Source organism: Trachypithecus francoisi, unplaced genomic scaffold (genome assembly GCF_009764315.1).
Source record: "Trachypithecus francoisi isolate TF-2019V2 unplaced genomic scaffold, Tfra_2.0 Contig01436, whole genome shotgun sequence".
NCBI lineage: Eukaryota > Metazoa > Chordata > Mammalia > Primates > Cercopithecidae > Trachypithecus > Trachypithecus francoisi.
Genome location: NW_022681430.1, coordinates 659,377 through 679,256, shown reverse-complemented (window position 1 = coordinate 679,256; position 19,880 = coordinate 659,377). Strand labels below are relative to the sequence as shown.

At 37.2% G+C, this 19,880-nt stretch overlaps 1 protein-coding gene across 4 annotated transcripts in view; it reads right to left on the bottom strand.

The window, feature by feature from the left end:
• BTAF1 (B-TFIID TATA-box binding protein associated factor 1) overlaps nt 1-19,880 on the bottom strand; it is a 106,004-nt gene that overhangs the window by 21,430 nt on the left and 64,694 nt on the right. For all 4 annotated transcript variants that reach the window (XM_033224301.1, XM_033224312.1, XM_033224323.1 and 1 more), the window contains 7 exons: nt 18,485-18,911; nt 16,098-16,288; nt 14,559-14,712; nt 13,743-13,852; nt 11,821-12,022; nt 10,641-10,789; nt 164-316 (listed from right to left, as the gene is read on the bottom strand). In XM_033224301.1, the coding sequence (XP_033080192.1) occupies nt 164-316; nt 10,641-10,789; nt 11,821-12,022; nt 13,743-13,852; nt 14,559-14,712; nt 16,098-16,288; nt 18,485-18,911 (1,386 nt within the window). The remainder of the gene's footprint in view (nt 1-163; nt 317-10,640; nt 10,790-11,820; nt 12,023-13,742; nt 13,853-14,558; nt 14,713-16,097; nt 16,289-18,484; nt 18,912-19,880) is intronic.

The following is a 19,880-nucleotide window of genomic DNA, read 5'->3' as shown; positions in this document are numbered from 1 at the left end:
CAGGAGTTTGAGGCTGCAGTGAACCATGATTCTGCCACTGCACCCCAGCCTGGGCAACAGAGCAAGAACCTGTCTCAAAAAACAAAAAAAAGCCACAAGGCTTCAAGGTTCATTTGAAAGGAAAACTCACTATTCCTATTTACAAGATAAGTATAAAACTTACCTGCTGATATTTTCTGAGTTCAGCATTGATTGGTACTGGAATTTTATAATTTTCCAACTTTTTCCCATCTAACAATTGCTCCAAAAAATGTCGCTCCTTGGCTTTCAATTGGATTAATTCTGCTGACATGTTTGGAGGGTCTGGAATGCCTGCCTAAAATGATTTAAGTTATTAAAAACTATGTACTCAGTTTTCATTCTTAGATCAAATAAACACAACAAAACAAACACACAGAAAAAATAATTCTGAAAATTGTACAAAGACTTGAAGACAAATGAGGTTAAAGAAATTGACAAGCATTAAAGGTGCTACAATTAGACTACTAAGTAAATACATATGGAATATCTGAAAGACCACAATCTACAACTTCATTTTCCCACACCATGCATTATTTGATGAAGAGGCATATAAAGTTGCATAGTTTATTTTGAATTAAATACTATTAGTGGCACTTCTCAATTTTACTGTTCTGATACCCTAGGGTATTAGTTCTCAAAATGTGGTTTGCACGACCCCTATGGATCTCTAAGACATTTTCAACTATTTCATAATAAAAGGAGAACATTATTTGCTTTTAATCACTGTGTTGACATTTGTGTGGATGTTGCAAAAGTTATAATGAAGAAAACTGCCTGTACTTCAGAAAGAAGGCAATGGCACCAAAATGTGCTAGCAGTCATATTTCTTAGAACCATACATTAGCATTTTTTCAAATAGCCAGTGTTACTTTAAAATGTCCTTGATAAGCCAGGCGTGGTGGCTCACACCAGTAATCCCAGCACTTCGGGAGGCCGAGGCAGGCGGATCACTTGAGGTCAGGAGTTCAAGACCAGCCTGGCCAACATGGTGAAACCCTGTCTCTCTACTAAAAATTAAAAAATTAGCTGGGCACGGTGGTGTGCACCTGTAGTCCCAGCTACTCCCAGGCTGGCAGGAGAATTGCTTGAACCTGGGAGGCAGAGGTTGCAGTGAACTGGGATTGTGCCATGGCACTCCAGCCTGGGTGACAGAGCGAGATTCCATCTCAAAAAAAAAAAAAAGACAAAAAATATGATAAAGCAGTAAAAATGATCTATTTTAATAAATCTCAACCCTTTGATGTATGTCTTTTTTAACATTCTGTGAGAAAAAAAACTGTGAATTCTGCTGCTTATCAAAGTACAATCTATTGAGAAGCTGAACTAGCCATTAAAAAAAGACCCAAATATGAAGTCTTTAATATTCCAAGAATTTCCCTGACAAACTCAGTAGTGTTTATATTACATATCCATCCTGGATGTACCCAACCATATGTTTTGTTGGTGGTTGATGTTTCACATTCTTAAAATAAAGATTTATGGGTATTAAACTTGGAAACACCAGATAATACTTACTACTTAGATTTAGACAAACTGTGCCCAGGAGAAAGAAAGTATATTAACATAGCCATTTTTTAATGGAACAACATTTTACTTGAAAGGACTGATAAACTATGGATATTCTGAGTTTGGTATTTGGCTCACATTTTCTCAAAAATGAACCTGTCACTTCAAGGAAAACAACTGACATTAACTTGTTGTCACTGATAAAATTCGTATTTTCAAGATAAATTGACAGTTTCCAATAAAAACAATTTTCTGCTGTTGATAATAAACATGATTTTTAAAAATATTATATAATGAATTGTGTCCACCTGTGGAAGATTTACATAACTCAATGAACCAATATTTTCCAAATGACTGATGCATGTTACAAAACATGTATGGCTAATAAAAGATTCATTCAAAAGTATAAGACATACTTACCTGGCAGGGCAGATACCATGATCACAAAAGTATAAGACAAACCAATGAATTTCAATGTAAGAGAATATGAAACATTGATTGATAGGATTTAGATTCTATATTGCACATAACACTTAACAAACTTTCTCTTTCTGAGTTCTGGTATGCTATCAGATAAAACAATATCCACAATTATTTGAGAAGGCTGTCAAAATATTGCTCCCTTTTCTAACTATCTCTGTGAGGCTGGACTTCCTTTATATATCCTGAGCCAAAACATATTGCAACAGACTGAATGCCCAAGCAAACATGAGAATCCAGCTATCTACCATTAAACCAGAAATACTGGCCAGGTGTGGTGGAGGACTGAGCCCAGGAGTTTGAGACCAGCCTGCAGAACATAGTAAGACCCCATCTCTACAAAAAATTTTAAAAATAGCCAGGTGTGGTGGCACGGGACTGTAGTCCCAGCTTCTTGGGAGGTTAAGGCAGGAGGATCGCTTGAGTCCAGGAAAGGCTGAGGCTGCAGTGAGTTGTGATTGTGCTGCTGTACTCCAGCCTGGGTGACACAGTAAAACCCTGTTTCAAGGGAAAAAAAGAAAAAAAAAAAAACCCAAAAAACAAAAACCAGACATAAAAAAGATTTGCAATAGTATAAAACAATGTCACTCTTGTCACTCACACATTGTTTTAGAAAAGTTATTTTTCGTCAAAAAAGTTAATTACGCTAACATGTAGGTTTGTTATTTAAATGATTTAAAAATTTCCCAGTTTTAATATCTATTACAGAAAATATTATAAACAACAGCTCTTTGGTGTCTTCAATTTTTAAGAGTGTAATGAAGTACTGACACAATAATCTATCTAAAAAAGAAATCAAGAAAACAATCCCATTTACAGTAGCAACAAAAAAATAAAATATGAATAAATTTAAGGAGGTGAAAGATCTATACACTGAAAGTTATAGAACATTAATGAAAAACTGCTGGGGACACAAATAAATGGACATAAATATGGAAAATAAATGTTCTTGGGCTGGAAGAACTAGTATTGTTAAAATGTCCATACTACCCAAAACGATCTATAGATGTGATGCAATACCTACACTGCACTGAGAATCCCTAATCCCCAAAATTCCAGTGGCATATTTTACAGAAGTAGAAAAAGCAATCCTAAAACTCATATGGTTCTCTATTATCCCTCTGAATAAGCTTTCTATAAAAACAAACAAACAAAAAAACTCATGTTGAACCACAAAAACCCCAGATAGCCAAAGCAATCATAAGCAAAAGGAACAAAGCTGGAGGGATCACACTACCTGATTTCAAAATATACTACAAAGCTATAGTAATCAAAAGAGTATGATCCTGGCATAAAAGCAGACAAAGACCAATGGAACAGACTGGAAAGACCAGAAATAAATGCATGTATTTACAGTTAATCTTTGACAAAAGAACACACAAGGGGGAAGGACAGCCTCTTCGATAAATGGTGTCGGGAAAACTGGATATTCACACGCAGAAGAATGAAACTGGACCTTTGTATCTTACACCAAGTACAAAACTCAGGTCACAATTGATCAAAAAATTAAACATAAGACTGGAAACTATAAAATTACTGGAAAAAAAATAGAAAAAAGCCTTTCTGACACTGGTCTGGGCAAATTTTTTGGATATAACTCCAAAAGCACAAGAAACAAAATCAAAATACAGGCCAGTCATGGTGGTTCACCCCTGTAGTCCCAGCACTTTGGGAGATTGAGGCAGGAGGACTGTTTGAACCCAGGAGTTTAAGACCAGCCTGGGGTAAACAGAGGGAGACCCCATCCCTACACAAAATAGTTAGCTGGGCATGGTGGCACACACCTGAAGTCCCAGCTACTTGGGAAGCTGGGGTGGGAAGATCACTTGAGCCCAGGAGTTAGAGGCTGCAGTGAGCCATGATCATACAACTGCACTCCAGCCTGGGCAACAGAGTGAGACCTTGTCTCAAAAACAAAAACCCAAAATCAAAATGTAGGTTGAGCATCCCAAATCCAAATATCCAAAACATTGTTATTGCCAGCATGACAGATGAAGGAAACGCTCATTGGTGCATTTCAGATTTCAGATTTTCAGATTAGGGATGCTCAACTGGTAAGTATAATGCAAATGTTCAAAAATCTGAAATCTTAAATACTTCTAGTCACAAGCATTTCAGATAAAGGATACTCAACATGTATAGACAAATGGGACTGCATCAAACTAAAAAGCTTTCTGCATAGCACAAGAGACAACAGACTGAAGAGACAACCAACAGCATGGGAAAAATTATTTGTGAACCATAAATCTTGATAAGGGGTTAGTATCTAAAATATAAAAGGAACTCAACTCAACAGAGAGAAAATAAGATTTAAAAATGGGCAAAGGACCTGAATAGGTATTTCTTTAAAATACACACACACACACACAAACGGCCAACAGATATATGAAAAAATGCTCAACATAAATCACCAGGGAAATACAAATTAAAACTGGTATGAGATATTACCTCACAACTGTTAGAATGGCTACTACTAAAAAGACAAAATGTGTGGAGGAAGATGTAGAGAAACGGGAACCCTTGCGTACTGTTGGTGGGAACGTAAAGTAGTACAGCATTATGGAAAACAGTACGGATGTTACTCAAAAAACTAAAAACTACCATATAATCTAGCAATCCCACTTTTGGTTATATACCCAAAGGAAATGCAATCAGTACACTGAAGAGATATCTGTACTTCTGTGTTCATTGCAGCATTATTCACAATAGCTGGGATTTGGAATCAACCCAAGTGTTCGTCTATGTGATGAATGGATAAAGAAGCTGTAGTTTATCTATATATAATTGGATACTATTCAGCCTCTCAGAAGGAAATTTTGTGACAACATGAATAAACCTGGATGACATTATGCTAAAGGAAACAAGCCAGGCACAGAAAGACAAATATTATTTGATCTCACTTATATGTGGAAATCTAAAATGTCAAACTCATGGAAGCAGAGTAGAAGAGTGGTTGCTAGGTGCTTAGTAGGTGGAGGGGAGAGGACTGAGGGGAGATGGATAGATGTTGGTTAAAGGGTACAAAGTTTATTTAGAATGAATACATTCTGTAGATCTGTACAGCATGGTGACTACAGTTAATGATAATGTACACTTGGAAACTGCTAAAAGACTAAAATTTAATTAAATGGGTTTTCACCACAAAAAATGATGAGTGTATGAACTAAGATATATTAATTGGTCTGATATATTTCACAACATCATTTTGGACACCAAAACATTTTTTTTTTTTTTGAGACGGAATCTCACTCTGTCCTGTCGCCCAAGCTGGAGTGCAGTGGCCCCATCTCAGCTCACTGCAACCTCCGCCTCCCAAGTTCAAGTGATTCTCCTGCCTCAGCCTCCTGAGTAGCTGGGATTACAAGTGCGTGCCACCATGCCTGGCTAATTTTTCTATTTTTAGTAGAGATGGGGTTTCACCAGTTGGCCAGGCTGGTCTTGAACTCCTGACTTCGTGATCTGCCCACTTCGGCCTCCCAAAGTGCTGGCATTACAGGTGTGAGCCACCATGCCTGGCCACATGTTTTTTATTAATAAAAAATGAAAGACCAAAAAAGTCATGAGACCAAAAAATTTGAGAACTACTGCCCTACGATGTCTCCCAACTTAAGAAATTTAAAATTCTGGAAACAGAATTTCAATTTAACTAAAATATATATTCCACACAACACTAAAAATAGCATTAGGGCAGTGAGGTATGTACAATGAGTCTATTTTCGAAGGTTTTGGAATTAACTTTACTAAGATAAAAACTAACATTTTAGAACATCTAACAACATAATGATAATCATTAAAGTCTTTCTGCACAATGCTTTACAAATAACAAAATCTTTATATTTTTATTCTCATGGAACTTTTAAGAAATGACAAGACATAAGGCTACATAGCTAGGTCCATTCTCTAACAGTGAAACCCTAAACCCAAGCATCACGAATACTGGTTCAGTGCCAGCAACCCCTCTTGTGAGTGTCTTTCTCACTCCAATTCCCATAAAAATCAGCAAAAGTTACTAACAGTGCAAGGGAATTAGAGTTTCTATAAAAATCACTGGTTGATATTCCAAGATTCTTTGACAACATGCATTTCAGAAAAGTAGATGACTTTTTCTATGAAGACTTAACAGAGAGAATCAAAACAAAGAGGAACAGGAATGAACTTTCATGATATCATTCTTGTTCCTATTGCTATTATCTTCAAATTCACTAATATTCTCTTCCACAGTATGTCTAACCTGCTATTAATGCAATCCAGTGTGTTTTTATTTGTAACTGCATTTTTCATCTCTAGAAGTTCAAGTTGGGTCATTCTTATATTTTTCATTGTGCTCATCACACTCATGCTTTCCTCCTCTACCTTGAACATATGGAGTGTGTGTATGTGTATGTATGTGTGTGTGTGTGTGTGTGTGTGTATATACATATATATATAATTTTTTTTTTTTTTTGAGACAGGGTTTCACCATGTTGTCCAGCGTGGTTTCGAATTCCTGAGCTCAAGGGAGTCGCCTGCTTTGGCCTCCCAAAGTGCTGGTATTACAGAGGTGAGCCACTGCACTCAGCCCTGGAGTATATTTTAATGTCCTCGTCTACTATCTGGGTCGCTTCAGGGGACTGTTTCTATTGACTGTATCTTCCCCCAGTTACTGGACATATTTTTGGGTGTGGTAATTTTTTGGTGAATGTCAAACATCTTAAGTTTTATGTTGTTGGGTGCTGTTTTTTTTTTTTTTTTTTTAATTATTCCTTTAAATATGTTGAGGCTTTTTTTCTGGGCAATATTTAGTTCAGCTGAAATTAATTAGATCCCGTTGAGGCTTGCTTTTAAGCTTTATCAAGGAAGATCCAAATCAGCCTTTGTCAAGGGCTAACTTGGCCCTATTACTGAGGCAATATGCTTCTAAGGACTTGATGCTCAGTATGGTAGAAGGTCTTGTTACTCTTAGTCTCCTTAGTGGAAATACAAACTATTCCCAGCCCTGTGTGAGGTCTGGAAATTGCTCCACCTACTCCTTTCCACCATGATTCTTTCCCCAGTCTCAAAGATGTTCTCATAGTACATGCAGATGAATACTCAGCCAAAAGCTTGGGAGAACCCCCTGTGGACCTCTGGAGCTTTCTCTCTGTGCAGCTACCTACCTTCAGGTACTCTGTCTTGCAAATTTTGTCTTAACTCTTCAGTTCAGCAACACTACTGGGCTCTCTTTGGGTTTCCCTTCTCTGTGCTATGGCTCTAGGCAATAAGCCAGGGCACTTCATTTGTTTCACTTTCTCTCATAGTTCACTATCCAGTGCTGCCTGTCGTCCAATGCCTGAAAACCACTGTTTGGTACATTTTGTCTGGTGTTCTAGTTAAGGTAGGAGGATAAATCTGTTGCCCATTTTTCCATCATGGCCAGAAGCAAAATCTGTATCACAGTCTTGTATAATTTTCACATCTATCAAAGTGAGTCTTACTAATCTTTTCTCAATACCTAAAGTTCAAAATCTCTTTTGTCAATCTGTTATCAAGTATTGTTGTTTTTCCTTAAGAACAAACAAACCGGGTGGCTCATGCCTGTAATCCCAGCACTTTGAGAGGCTGAGGTGGGCAGATCACCTAAGGTCAGGAGTTCGAGACCAGCCTGGCCAACATGGTGAAACCCCGTCTCTACTAAAAATACAAAAAATTAGCATGGTGGCCAGCACCTGTAATCCCAGTTACTAGGGAGGCTGAGGTAGGAGAATTGCTTGAACCCAGGAGGCGGAGGTTGCAGGAACCAAGATCACACCATTGCACTCTAGCCTGGGCGACAAGAACAAAACTCCATCTCAAAACAAAACAAAACAAAAAACCAACCAAGAAAACCCCAAAAGACTATTGCTAAGTGTTAGAGTTTAGACCCTTTATCACCTCACAGTGGATGTGAGCTCTATTTTGGTGCACTTCGAATTCTAATCCATACTTAAATGGCTATTAAACTGATTTTCCTAAAATACGACTTTCAGCTGTTAGACTAATTTTCCTTAAAAACAAACAAAAACTGCGGTCATCATCTCCTTTGTTTAAAGAACACATAATAGCTTCCCACTGCTCACTTATTTCAAAGCTAAGAAAGGGCCAAGGAGACTAAGTACAACACATTTGGTTTAAAAGTGGGATGAAGGCCTCGGAGTTAAAAGAATCTGAGTTAAAATGTAGGAAGCAGAGGATGAAAACAATTCTGGAAATGACACCTCGGTCTTCTGACACCATGGTCGAGTATCTGTGTTGTTGCAGTAATTTTTTTTCACACATTTTTTAGTGTGAGGTAAAATATACATGTAGAGAAATAATCTAAGGAACAGTTTAGTAAATTATAAAACAAACATCTGTACAACCAGATCAAGAAAAATACCACTGCAGTCACCCTAGAAGATCCCAATATCCCATATGCTCCTTCCCAGTCATAACCTTCTCTCTCCTTTCCTCAAGAGGTAATCATTTCAGTGACTTTTATGGTAATTTCTTTCTTATTTTTCTTTATATCTTTATATCACCAAATTTCTTTTGCCTGTTTTTGAATTTAATAAAAAAGGAATCCTACGTTAAGGATTCATGAATATTACTGTATGTGTCTGTGGTTTGTCTGCTTGCAGTATAACAGTACACAATTTACATATCTACTCTCCACGACCATTTGGGTGATTTCCAGTTTTAGACTACTATAAGTGATGTTATATTCTTGGCCAGGCGTGGTGGTTCACACCTGTAATCCCAGCACTTTGGGAGGCCAAGGCAGGAGGATCACCTGAGGTTGGCAGTTGAGACAAGCCTGATCAACAAGCAGAAACCCCGTCTCTACTAAAAATACAAAATTAGCAGGGTGTGGTGGCACATGCCTATAATCCCAGCTGTTTGGGAGGCTGAGGCAGGAGAATCGCTTGAACCTGGGAGTCGGAGGGTGCAGTGAGCTGAAGTCGCACCACTGCACTCCAGCCTAGGCAACAAAAGCAAAACTCTGTCTCCAAAAAAAAAAAAAAAAAAAAAAATTCTTGAAAAAATGTGTTGAATTCTCTAGGGTATATATGTAGGATGAAGGTTTCAGGTCATTAGGCTGGGTATCTTCAATTTTACCAGATATAACCAAACTGTTTTTCAAAGAGGCTATCCTATTTATAACTCATTATTTTGCTGATAGGAATGTCAAATGATACAGTTACTTTGGCAAACGATTAGGCAGTTTTATAAAAAAGATTAAACGAGCTTACCATATGACCCGGCATTTCATTCTTAAGTATTTACTCAAAAGAAATAAAAACACACATCCACACAAAGACTTACAAATGCAAATGCAGAGTAGTATTGTTTCTTTTTTTTTGTTTTGTTTTGAGAGAGAGTCTCACTTTGTCATCCAGGCTGGAGTGCAGTGGCACCATCTTGGCTCGCTGCAACCTCTGTCTCCCAGATTCAAGTGAGTCTCCTGCCTCAGCCTCCTGAGTAGCTGGGATTACAGGTGTGCACCACCACACCCTGCAAATTTTTGTATTTTTTGTAGAGACGAAGTTTCACCATTTTGTATTTTCAGTTGGTCAGGCTAATTTCGAACTCCTAACCTCAAGTGATCCACCTGCTGTGGCCTCCCAAAGTGCTGGGATTACAGGCATGAGTCACCTCACCCAGCCCATAATAACTATTAATAAAAGCTGGTAACAATCCAAATATCCGTCAACTGGTGACAGGATAAACAAAATGTGGTATGTCCATACAATGGAATACTACTCAGCAATAAAAAGGAAGTACTTGTACATGTTACAACATGGATGACATGCCATACCATTTCCTGAATTATTCCTGGCTCTTTCTGTGTTTCAAGCCACTTCAGTTTCCTGCACTGGCCACACATTATTTGTGCCCCCATGAATGGGGGCTCCAACATGATCCTTCTAGTCTTCTTTTTCATACTCCCACAGAGACCTCATTTGCTTTTTACAGTCTTAATTACCATCTCTCAAATTTATCTTTTGCCTAAACTTTAGCCCACAGTCTACAACTAGATGTTACCAGAAAAACTTAGGAACAATTCTATTTCTAGAAAAGCATTAGTAAATTTTTTTAGGAATCATAGTGTCTGATTTCCTGTTTTACTTAAATTAAAACTCTCTGTGTTAAAGAAAAAAAGTACCAATTAAAAGCCTAAAAATCTTAATTACTGTAATATAAACATTTTGAAATAATGCCTTCTTTTTTTTAGCCTGATATGTTCTTTAACAAGTGTTACTTTTCTTTTTTTTTTTTTTTTTTTGAGATGGAGTCTTGCTGTCGCCCAAGACAGAGTGCAGTGGCACGATCTTGGCTCACTGCAACCTCTGCCTCCAGGTTCCAATAATTCTCGTGCCTCAGTGTCCTGAGTAGCTGAGACTACAGGCACACACCACCATGCCCAACTAATTGGTTTGGTTTTGTGTTTTGTATTTTTTTTAGTAGAGACAGGGTTTCACCCATGTTGGCCAGGCTGGTCTCAAACTCCTGACCTCAGATGATCCACCTGCCTCAGCCTCCCAAAGTGCTGGGATTATAGGCATGAGCCTTTGTACCTGGCCCTAAAAAGGGTTACAATTATTATGGATCAAGTTACAGAAAACATTATGTCCACACAGCAAGTATCTTTGACTTACCTCAAGTGGCATGAGTCTAATTAGCGTTGCAAAGCACTGTGTGGCCATGAATCTCACACTGTCTGTCTGATCACTCATTCTTCCCAATACAGGAACAACTAAAAGGACAATATATGGAACAATACCAACATCCAGTAGTTCCATTACACCTGAGTAAGTGATTAAGGAAATTTTGAAATGGTTCCGAGACACACGTTTTCACAAACAAATTGATACCAAGATTGTAACTTTTTAAAAGGTTCATGATTTTCTCATCTGTATTATGAGGGAAGAGACTGACCCTCCAGGCCTATGATTCAATTATAACAGTATCTGCCCATTTTGTTGCTTCTTGGAAAATATTATGTAACTTTCTCATGATTAGGAATATAAAATTACAGTTTTCTTCTGAGCAAGGCCAGAAGAAGCTTTACTAATAAGATTTTTTTCATAAAGAAATTGCTACAAGCGTCTGGAATTCCAATGTCAAAATAAAATAAGTCACATTGTAAGTAAAGGAATACAACTGAGTGTCACTCAAAGATTAATTCCAAATTTCCCACCAGGATCTTGACAATCACCAGCAGGATATAGTGAGCCTAGCAAGCGCAGTTCTCCTGTAATCTTCAGTATTTTTGAACCAGAGTTCTACTGATTTGATCTTCATCCATCTTTTGTGCTCTGTGAAATATCTTTCAGATACTTTGAGTTAAAGAATGTTAGCTGCTGCCATACCCTTAGCAAAGGGCTTGCCTGTATATTACTAATTATCTAGTATATTTTGGTCATTTTAAACCCAATTAATGAACAAACTTTAAAAACATAACATGTTTATAACATAAGGACTACCTACAGAATACCTGATTAATAAGATTATAAACTGATTATAAACAAATCACTTACTAGACATATAGTTCATAAAGTATATAAAACTATTTTGCCTATTAAAAAGATGTTTTAAAATTAATAGCAATTTTCCAAACTTTCCACGTGAAAATTTTTATCATAAAATGCAAATCAATTTGTAACATATTTGTAATAAAATACGAAAATATTTCAAAATAAGATGTAAAAAGAACAGGTATTTTTTGGAACAAGGCAGGTTATTTATGTGCATATTTGAATACATCAATTTCATTTTAATTATCCTTAAGTGAAATGAACATAATTCCTCAACAGTTTGTCAAATAAAAAAGGATACAGGCAAGTGCTTCAATTGCACCCTCTTGTTTGACACTGTCATCAATTGCTCCCAGCCATGGAAGAACCTTCTCCAAAAAAATATTCATTGTTTCCATGGTAGCTATTTTGCTCATGACTCCTACACAACGAGCAGCCATGTGCCTCACTGCAGTACTGGGGTACTGAAGGCACATATAAAGATGTGGCAAATGCTGGACCAACTAAAAACAAAAAGTTAATGGCAATTAGAATTCTTATTAGGAAAATACTGTTTAATATGTAACTATAATAGCCCATACTCAGGAAAGTTTTCAATATTCTAAGTGACTCTAAAAATATCTCCAAAAACTTCAAAACATTACTGTCAAAACATTCTCAATAGAAATCTAATCCAAATCCAAACTAATGTATTACAACTCTTTCAAAAAGAAGGGAAAAAAGGGTATAGAACCTCTCCTCTGCTCATATCCTCTCTTAGGCATACAGGAACACTCAATTCTTTCCAAAATTAACAGGAAACAAACCGAAAAGTACTTGGCAAGATTCTCCTACTGAGGCTGGAAAAACAGCACCACACATCACCAGCCCCCTCCAAATTTGGTAGCACTAATTTAGGTTTAGGTACATACTTTTCATTCAGTGGCTTGAGTGTTCCCGATTTTATTCTAGCACCATACTTCAGTAGGTATCTTCCACTGTAGCTTTCTGGCTTACCATAGGTGTTATAATCACAACAGCATTATGACAGCACCTTATTATTAAATGTCTGCTACATGGAACACCAGAATTAATGCTGATGAGCCAGTTATCTGTTCAACAGTTTGATGTGCCTTACAGTTCAGCTGAATGCATGTTGCTAATTATGGAGGTTAAGAGCATACAGATGGACTCTTCTTTTCTTTGTTTTTTCTTTTGAGCCCAAGTCTTGCTCTGTTGCCTAGGCTGGAGTGCAGTGGTGCAATCTCGGCTCACTACAACCTCGGCCTCCCGGGTTCCAGTGATTCTCCTGCCTCAGTCTCCCGAGTAGCTGGGACTACAGGCGTGTCCCACCACGCCCAGCTAATTTTTGTATTTTTAGTAGAGATGGGGTTTCACCATATTGGCCAGGCTGGTCTTGAACTCCTGACCTCGTGATTCGTCCACCTCGGCCTCCCAAAGTGCTGGGATTACAGGCGTGAGCCACCACGCCCGGCCTACTTTTCTTTACTAATAGTAAATCAGCAGAACTTTTAACAAGTAAAAGGACATACTTTATTACTATGTACAAAAAAAAAAATCCATTCTTCTCCACCCTCTGATAGATTTTCCCTTTTGTGTTAAATAACAGAAGAGAACTGGGCTAATACCCTTCAAAATGGGGTAAACTGCAGAGAGCCTCTTACTGAAGATATATGAAAATAATACTCTCTTATGAGAAAAAACCAGATAATTCTCTATTTTCCTCCTCCCTCTGTCCTAATTCTTTTATAAGAAACATTTTAATAGTTTTTTAAAAAAATCACAAACCAGTGTTCTATCTTTGCACTGACCAGCTTCACCTTAGGCAGATGACTCCTTTCACCTTTATACTTATCTAGGAAACAGATTTCATTATGTATGCTTTTCCTTTCTTGGAGCTATATTATTAGGATCATCTGGATTAACAGGGCTGCAGTTTTCTTCCCTATTTATGTCTGGCTCCTGTGCCATCAGAGTCCTTCCCTCAATTCCCCCACATTCTAAGCTTCCAGGTTGGGTTTTCTCTCAAATTCAAGCAGCCAGGTCTACATCAAAGCCCACAAGAGTTGCACTGTTAGTAAAGGAGGAATCTAGTTATACTACAGCAAAGAAAAAAGCAATTACTAAGGATGACATCAAAGTTGTACCTTTTAAACCTTAAGACTTTTTAATAAGACCATTTGTTTTATTTGAAGAAATATTACACTTGCATTAGTTAGTTACCAAGGGATGAAGCTCAGAATCCATTGAAGCTGTTGCTGTTTCAAAAACTTGCAGAGAATTCACCAATTCTTGAGCAGGGCTATCTCCCTTTTCCAGGAGGGATTTTCCATCTGTTAAAATATATTGTCTGTATTATCTGGCAAATAATTTTTCAAAATCTAGAGCACACAAAAACTTTTAGCACTTTTTCAGCTGGCATAGAAGAGTCAATTTTGCTTTTTAGTGTTAAAATTAAATGCCAAGACCTTAATTTAAGTGCTGGGGTACGACATGTAGAGCAACCAAAGAACTTGAACATAATGATCCATTTCAAGTATCTCTTCCAAAAAAAAAAATTTTTTTTTTTTTTTGAGACAGAGTCTCGCTCTGTCATCCAGACTGCAGTGCAGTGGCATAATCTCAGCTCACTGCAACCTCCACTCCCAGAGTTCAAGCAATCCTTCTGCCTCAGCCTCCAGAGTAGCTGGGACCACAGGCGTGTGCCACCACACCCAGCTAATTTTTGCATTTTTACTAGAGATGGGGTTTTGCCATGTTGGCCACATTGGTCTCAGACTCCTGACCTCAAGTGATCCGCCCACCTGGACCTCCCAAAGTGCTGGGATTACAGGAGTGAGCCATCGTGCCCAACCCAAGTATCTCTTTTTTAAAATAAATGTGTATGTGTTTTTTAAACCAAGTTTCCATTTTAAAACTTACCAGCTGGTCTGGAATAAACAGGTAGAGGCACAGAGGCATTTTTATTTTATAAGGAAATATTTAATTAATAGACATTAAAATCTGTTAAAAATTGGACTCATAAAAATATGTGTATACCAAAATTATTTATGTCGATTGTATTCCTCAATGGGCCAACCATAGCATCCCAGAGATGTGGCAACTTCACTGCCATTTCACCACCAAAATGCTTTACTATAGTTGTCAAAGCAAATTCGGCTCCTCTCCGTTGTACCAGGTAAGGCTTCTGGGCCTTAAAATTAAATGTTAGACAAAAACAGAATTTCAGAAAAAATCATAATACATTTAAAATTTTATCAAGAGAATTTAAAAGTCACCATCTCAGAATTCATAAGGTTATCACTAACCAAGTAAGCAATTATTAGACATGTTTATCACAATTATAAACATTTCCCAATAATTAAATTTACAGGGGCCTACAACACCTAACTAGATTTTTGTGTCAAAAGTAAAACACTTTTTTGGGGTTGAGGATAAGGAATAGAAGGATATGTGCTGTTTCTAGAGATAGTCCTAAGTGACATTTTTTTTTCCTCCTTCTCTCTACCCCAAAGAAACTTGTTAGCTAGACACAAGATAGACAAAATGCTGTGTCCTTATTTATACTCACTTAAGGGACAGAACAAGATCATCTGTTTAAGCTAACCCCAAGATTAATAATTCTTATTCAGTAGTAATTAGTCCATAAATCTGTCCCCCCAAAAATAATATATATTTTAAAAATTATGTTTAATTCGAGGAATAACTATGCAAACTATAGAGAGATAAATATCAAAATCACAGTAAAATTTTTATTAAAATTATTATAGGGAAATATTGTCAGTGAAAAAGACTTCACATAATGTTTTAAGGGAAATATAGATAATAAGCTGTTGATTTTAAAAAGAAACTTAAAAGACCTATATTTTACAGAAACATGTCTTTTAGTATTGATGGTTTACTGCTGAACCGAGGTAAATTCCTATGCCTTGCAATGCAAAGAACTAACTAGAGCATTTATTCCATTGCTAATAATGTGACTGAGATTTTCAAAACAAAACACTTTTCAAAAAACCACTGGTTAAGACTGTACTGTGTAACAGGTGGACCAATGGGAAATAATGGAAAGCCTGAATAATGGAAACCCTCACACATATGAAGCATGATATATAACAGAGGTGCCATTATAAATCAGAGAGGAAAGGATTCAATAGTGGGATAAATGGCTGTTCATATGGAAAATATAGAACCCTACCTCACACTATGCATTTAATAAACATCAAATTGACTAAAAAAGTCAGGTGGGTGGCAATTACATGACATTTGTGCATTGAAAGGACAGAGAAAAGTTAGCTTTCACTATTATTCAACACCTTCTCTACAGTCACTGCTACATAGGACTGAATAAGTTTACAAGGCTGTCTTGCCTAGGAAGATAAAGTTAAGCTGGTAAAAATTACAAGAGACATGAGAAATTTGAAGTTTGCCATTTTTCTGGATCATATTGTTGGAGTACTCCAAAACTTAATCCCAGTCCTTTCACTTAGAAACAGTTCTGGAAGCTAATACAACTTAGTTCTCAATTTGTAAGCCAGATATTTGTTTAAAATCAAAGCATTCAAAGAAAAAACTATTTACCTCATCAAGTTCAACAAGAATATTTCCACTACTTCCTGCAGGAAGATCTGCTATTTGAGCTTTTACTGCTTTGGGGGTAGGACCTCGCCTACTTGTGATAGCAAAGGCAGCTTTCTGGTGCCTGTAGAGTGTAATTATACCTCTGTGCTTGGTGACAGTATGGTGCATTCCATCTTTTTCTGAGGTGGATCCTAGTAAGAAAAAGTCAAATAACCTTTTAATCATAATATTGGTGATACCAAATGTTTTCGGCTCCATAAGAGATGTAACATTTTTAAACTATGTCTTTCAGGCCTCAACTTTTACAGGCCAATGACATTTTCTTTAGAAAATGGAATGGCAATAAAATAGTCTATTTAAATAGGATTTATACCTAATACAATTTAGGTTGAGAGTCATCATCTGAACAATGAGAAACAGCACATGAAAAAATTATTGTGCCTTCAGTTAATGTGTATGTGTGTGTACATATATATACACACACACATAAATATATATATATATATATATTTTTTTTTTTTCTTTTTGAGACAGGGTCTTGCTCTGTTGCCCAGGCTGGACAGTAGTGCCACGGTCTCAGCTCACTGCAACCTCCACCTCCTCGGCTCAAACGATCCAACCCTCCCACCTCAGCCTCCTGAGGAGCTAGGACTACAGGCACACACCACCACACCCAGCTAATTTTTTTATTTTTTGAAGAGACAGGGTTTCACCATGTTGCCCAGGCTGGTCTCAAACTCCTGAGCTCACTCCATCTGCCCACCTCGGCCTCCCAAAATGTTGGGATTATAGGCGTGAGCCACCATGCCCAGCCTATTAATTTTTTGTTGTTGTTGTTGTTTTTGAAATGGAGTCTCACTCTGTCACCTAGGCTGGAGTGCAGTGGTGCAATCTTAGCTCACTGCAACCTCTGCTTCCCAGGTTCAAGTGATTCTCGTGCCTCAGTCTCCCAAGTAGCTGGGATTACAGATGCGTGCCACCATGTCCAGATAATTTTTATATATTTTTTAGTAGAGATGGGGTATCACCATGTTGGCCAGGCTGGTCTCGAACTCCTGGCCTCAAGTTATCGGCCCACCTCAACCTCCTAAAGTGCCGGGATTACAGGCATGAGCCACCGCCTGGCCCCTGGCCTATTAATTAATTAATTAATTTTTTTTTTTTTTTTTCAGACGGAGCTTCACTCTTGTTGCCCCGGCTGGAATGCAATGGCGCGATCTCAGCTCACCGCAACCTGCACCTCCCAGGTTGAAGCCATTCTCCTGCCTCACCCTCTCGAGTAGCTGGGATACAGGCATGCGTCACCACACCCGGCTAATTTTGTATTTTTAGTTGAGATGGGATTTCTCCATTTTGGTCAGGCTGGTCTTGAACTCCCGACCTCAGGTGATCCGCCCGCCTCGGCCTCCCAAAGTGCTGGGATTACAGGCATGAGCTGCCGTGCCCAGCCTGGTCTACTACTTTTTAAAAAATTATTGTGCCTAAGCATCACGAGAAACATTTAAAAATATCTCAAACAAATTTTCTCTAAAAGAAAAGTCCAGAGTCACCATGAATTCAGAAAAACATTGGCCACTGCAAAATAATGCTGTCTTACATAGCAATGGAGCAGGGCGGGTAACGGGTGGGGGCGGGGGAAGACCCCATTGCATTTTTAAGATGTTAATATTCAAAATGTCCATCTTCTTCTTCTAGTTCATTCACATATTTTTCAAGATCTATGCTGCACCAAAGCTTTAAGTCTATTACATTTCAAATAATTTGTTCTCCCAATATCTTGTTAACAATCACACATACAAAAATCATACAGGACTGAGTCGTATGAAGGAAACATTGGTCTTTAAGACCCGCCTGCAGAGGGCAGTTCTCATTTTCCATATAAATTCTCCAAGTGAAAACAAAAAAGTTGGTTAAGTATTATTTACCAAAAGTACTAAAAGTTCACTAATTTCATAAAACATGCACTAAATTAGGGAAACCAAACATTTTATAACTTTTTCAGTCAATAGGGTTGCTCCTTTGATTAAGCAAAAAAAAAAAAATTCATTAAATAACATTTGATACAATCAACTTTTCTAGTTTGAGATAGTAAACCACATATTGATGGTTTTGAAGGCAAAGGTAAGGGTGTACACCGTCTTACAGATTTCAGTCATCTTATCAGCTATCAGATCTATGAATGGCTTATTTGAACTTAAAGGGTTGTGACTGATAAGCAGTATGTGCAAATTCATGTAACAAAGAGTTTGTTACAATCAAGTCTTTTCTCTCAGAATGGGAAAAAGCATTAACATGAACTGGCTTTGTGCTTAAATTATACCCATAAGTTAACAAAAACAAATTTAAAAGGTTATTTCTCTACCCCAAATAAAAGTTTAGGTATATACCTTTAGAATTTTCCTGGCCACTTTGTGTTGGTACTGGACATGTGACACAAGGAGTTAGATATGGGTCCACACAAAGTGAGCTACAAAGGTTTTTAATAATTTTTGAATTGGGACAGGGTGTCCTTGTTGTGCACTGCTGAAGGAGTTTAGCTATGCACTGAGCTGCATAGTTTTGCACTAGTGTATTCTCTTCTTTTTTAATTGTCTCCATTAATGGTTTTATGATAGGATTTAATTTCTCCGGAAGCTGCTGCAAGCTCACAACTGCACAGGCAGCAAAAGTATGCACTCTCAACTGCAACACTTGCCACTCCTGGTTGGTCTCTGTAACTGTCATTTGGACCTGCTGTCGTTTACTATCTAACTGTTGTAACACTTGAGGATTTAAATCGAAAGATGATGTGGCTTCATTAAAAACAGTAGTGACCTATTAAAAAAAAAGAAATTAAAAATCATTAATCATATCAACCCCAAACAGAATGTAAGCTCCTAAAGGGTAGACAGCAAGCTTTCTGTTTCAATTTTGGTTTCCACAATATGTAATATTGTTTTAGTACTCAGCAAACTAATGTCTAAAACTTCCCAACTAAACTTTATTTTAATCTGACTGAAATTTAACATTAGCATTATATTCTTTAAGAAAGACATTCTCTTGAGAAGAATAAAATTATCTAACCTTTAAATATGTCTAACGGCTTTGAGAAAAATCACATTTAACACCCACAGAGAACTCTGGTGAAACAAGAAAGCTATAGGCAAATATAAACTAACTGTTCATTAACGAATTCCAAAACTCACAAACTTCTTTTTGGGAAAAATATTCTTTTCAACTCTAAAACTTACAAAAACTTAAGAGTGGCTGTTTACTAAGTGGCTAAGTGTTGCTAACTGAATCATTCTCATTCTTTCTTTAACCTCCCTCCTGGTGGAGATGCCCAGGCAATGGAAGAAAAAGAAACAAAACAAAACAGAACAAAATGGTGCAGTTATCATTCACTTAATTACCAAGAGTTGTCTAAGACTACAGGACTGTTGTACCAGACTACTTTACAAGCCCCACTAAAAGACTGTTCAGCCCTTTTTTTAACAACTTTATTCAGATATAATTTGCATTCCACAAAAATTACCCATTTGAAATGTACAATGTGTAAGATTTATATGAAATAGGGTTACAATGCTAAAAGTTTCAAAACACTGTCCTAAATCCACTATGCTCGTGTCACTTTTCAATAACTGTAGACAACTGAGGAAAAGCCTCACAGTTACTCCCAAATTAATTCAATCATTCAACCAATATTTATTAAAAGATAAATAAGACATAATGTCTTAATACGCTCAAAAAATGCAGAGACTAATGTGGGAGAGATATAAATAAAGAATTAAGAAAATGTAACAT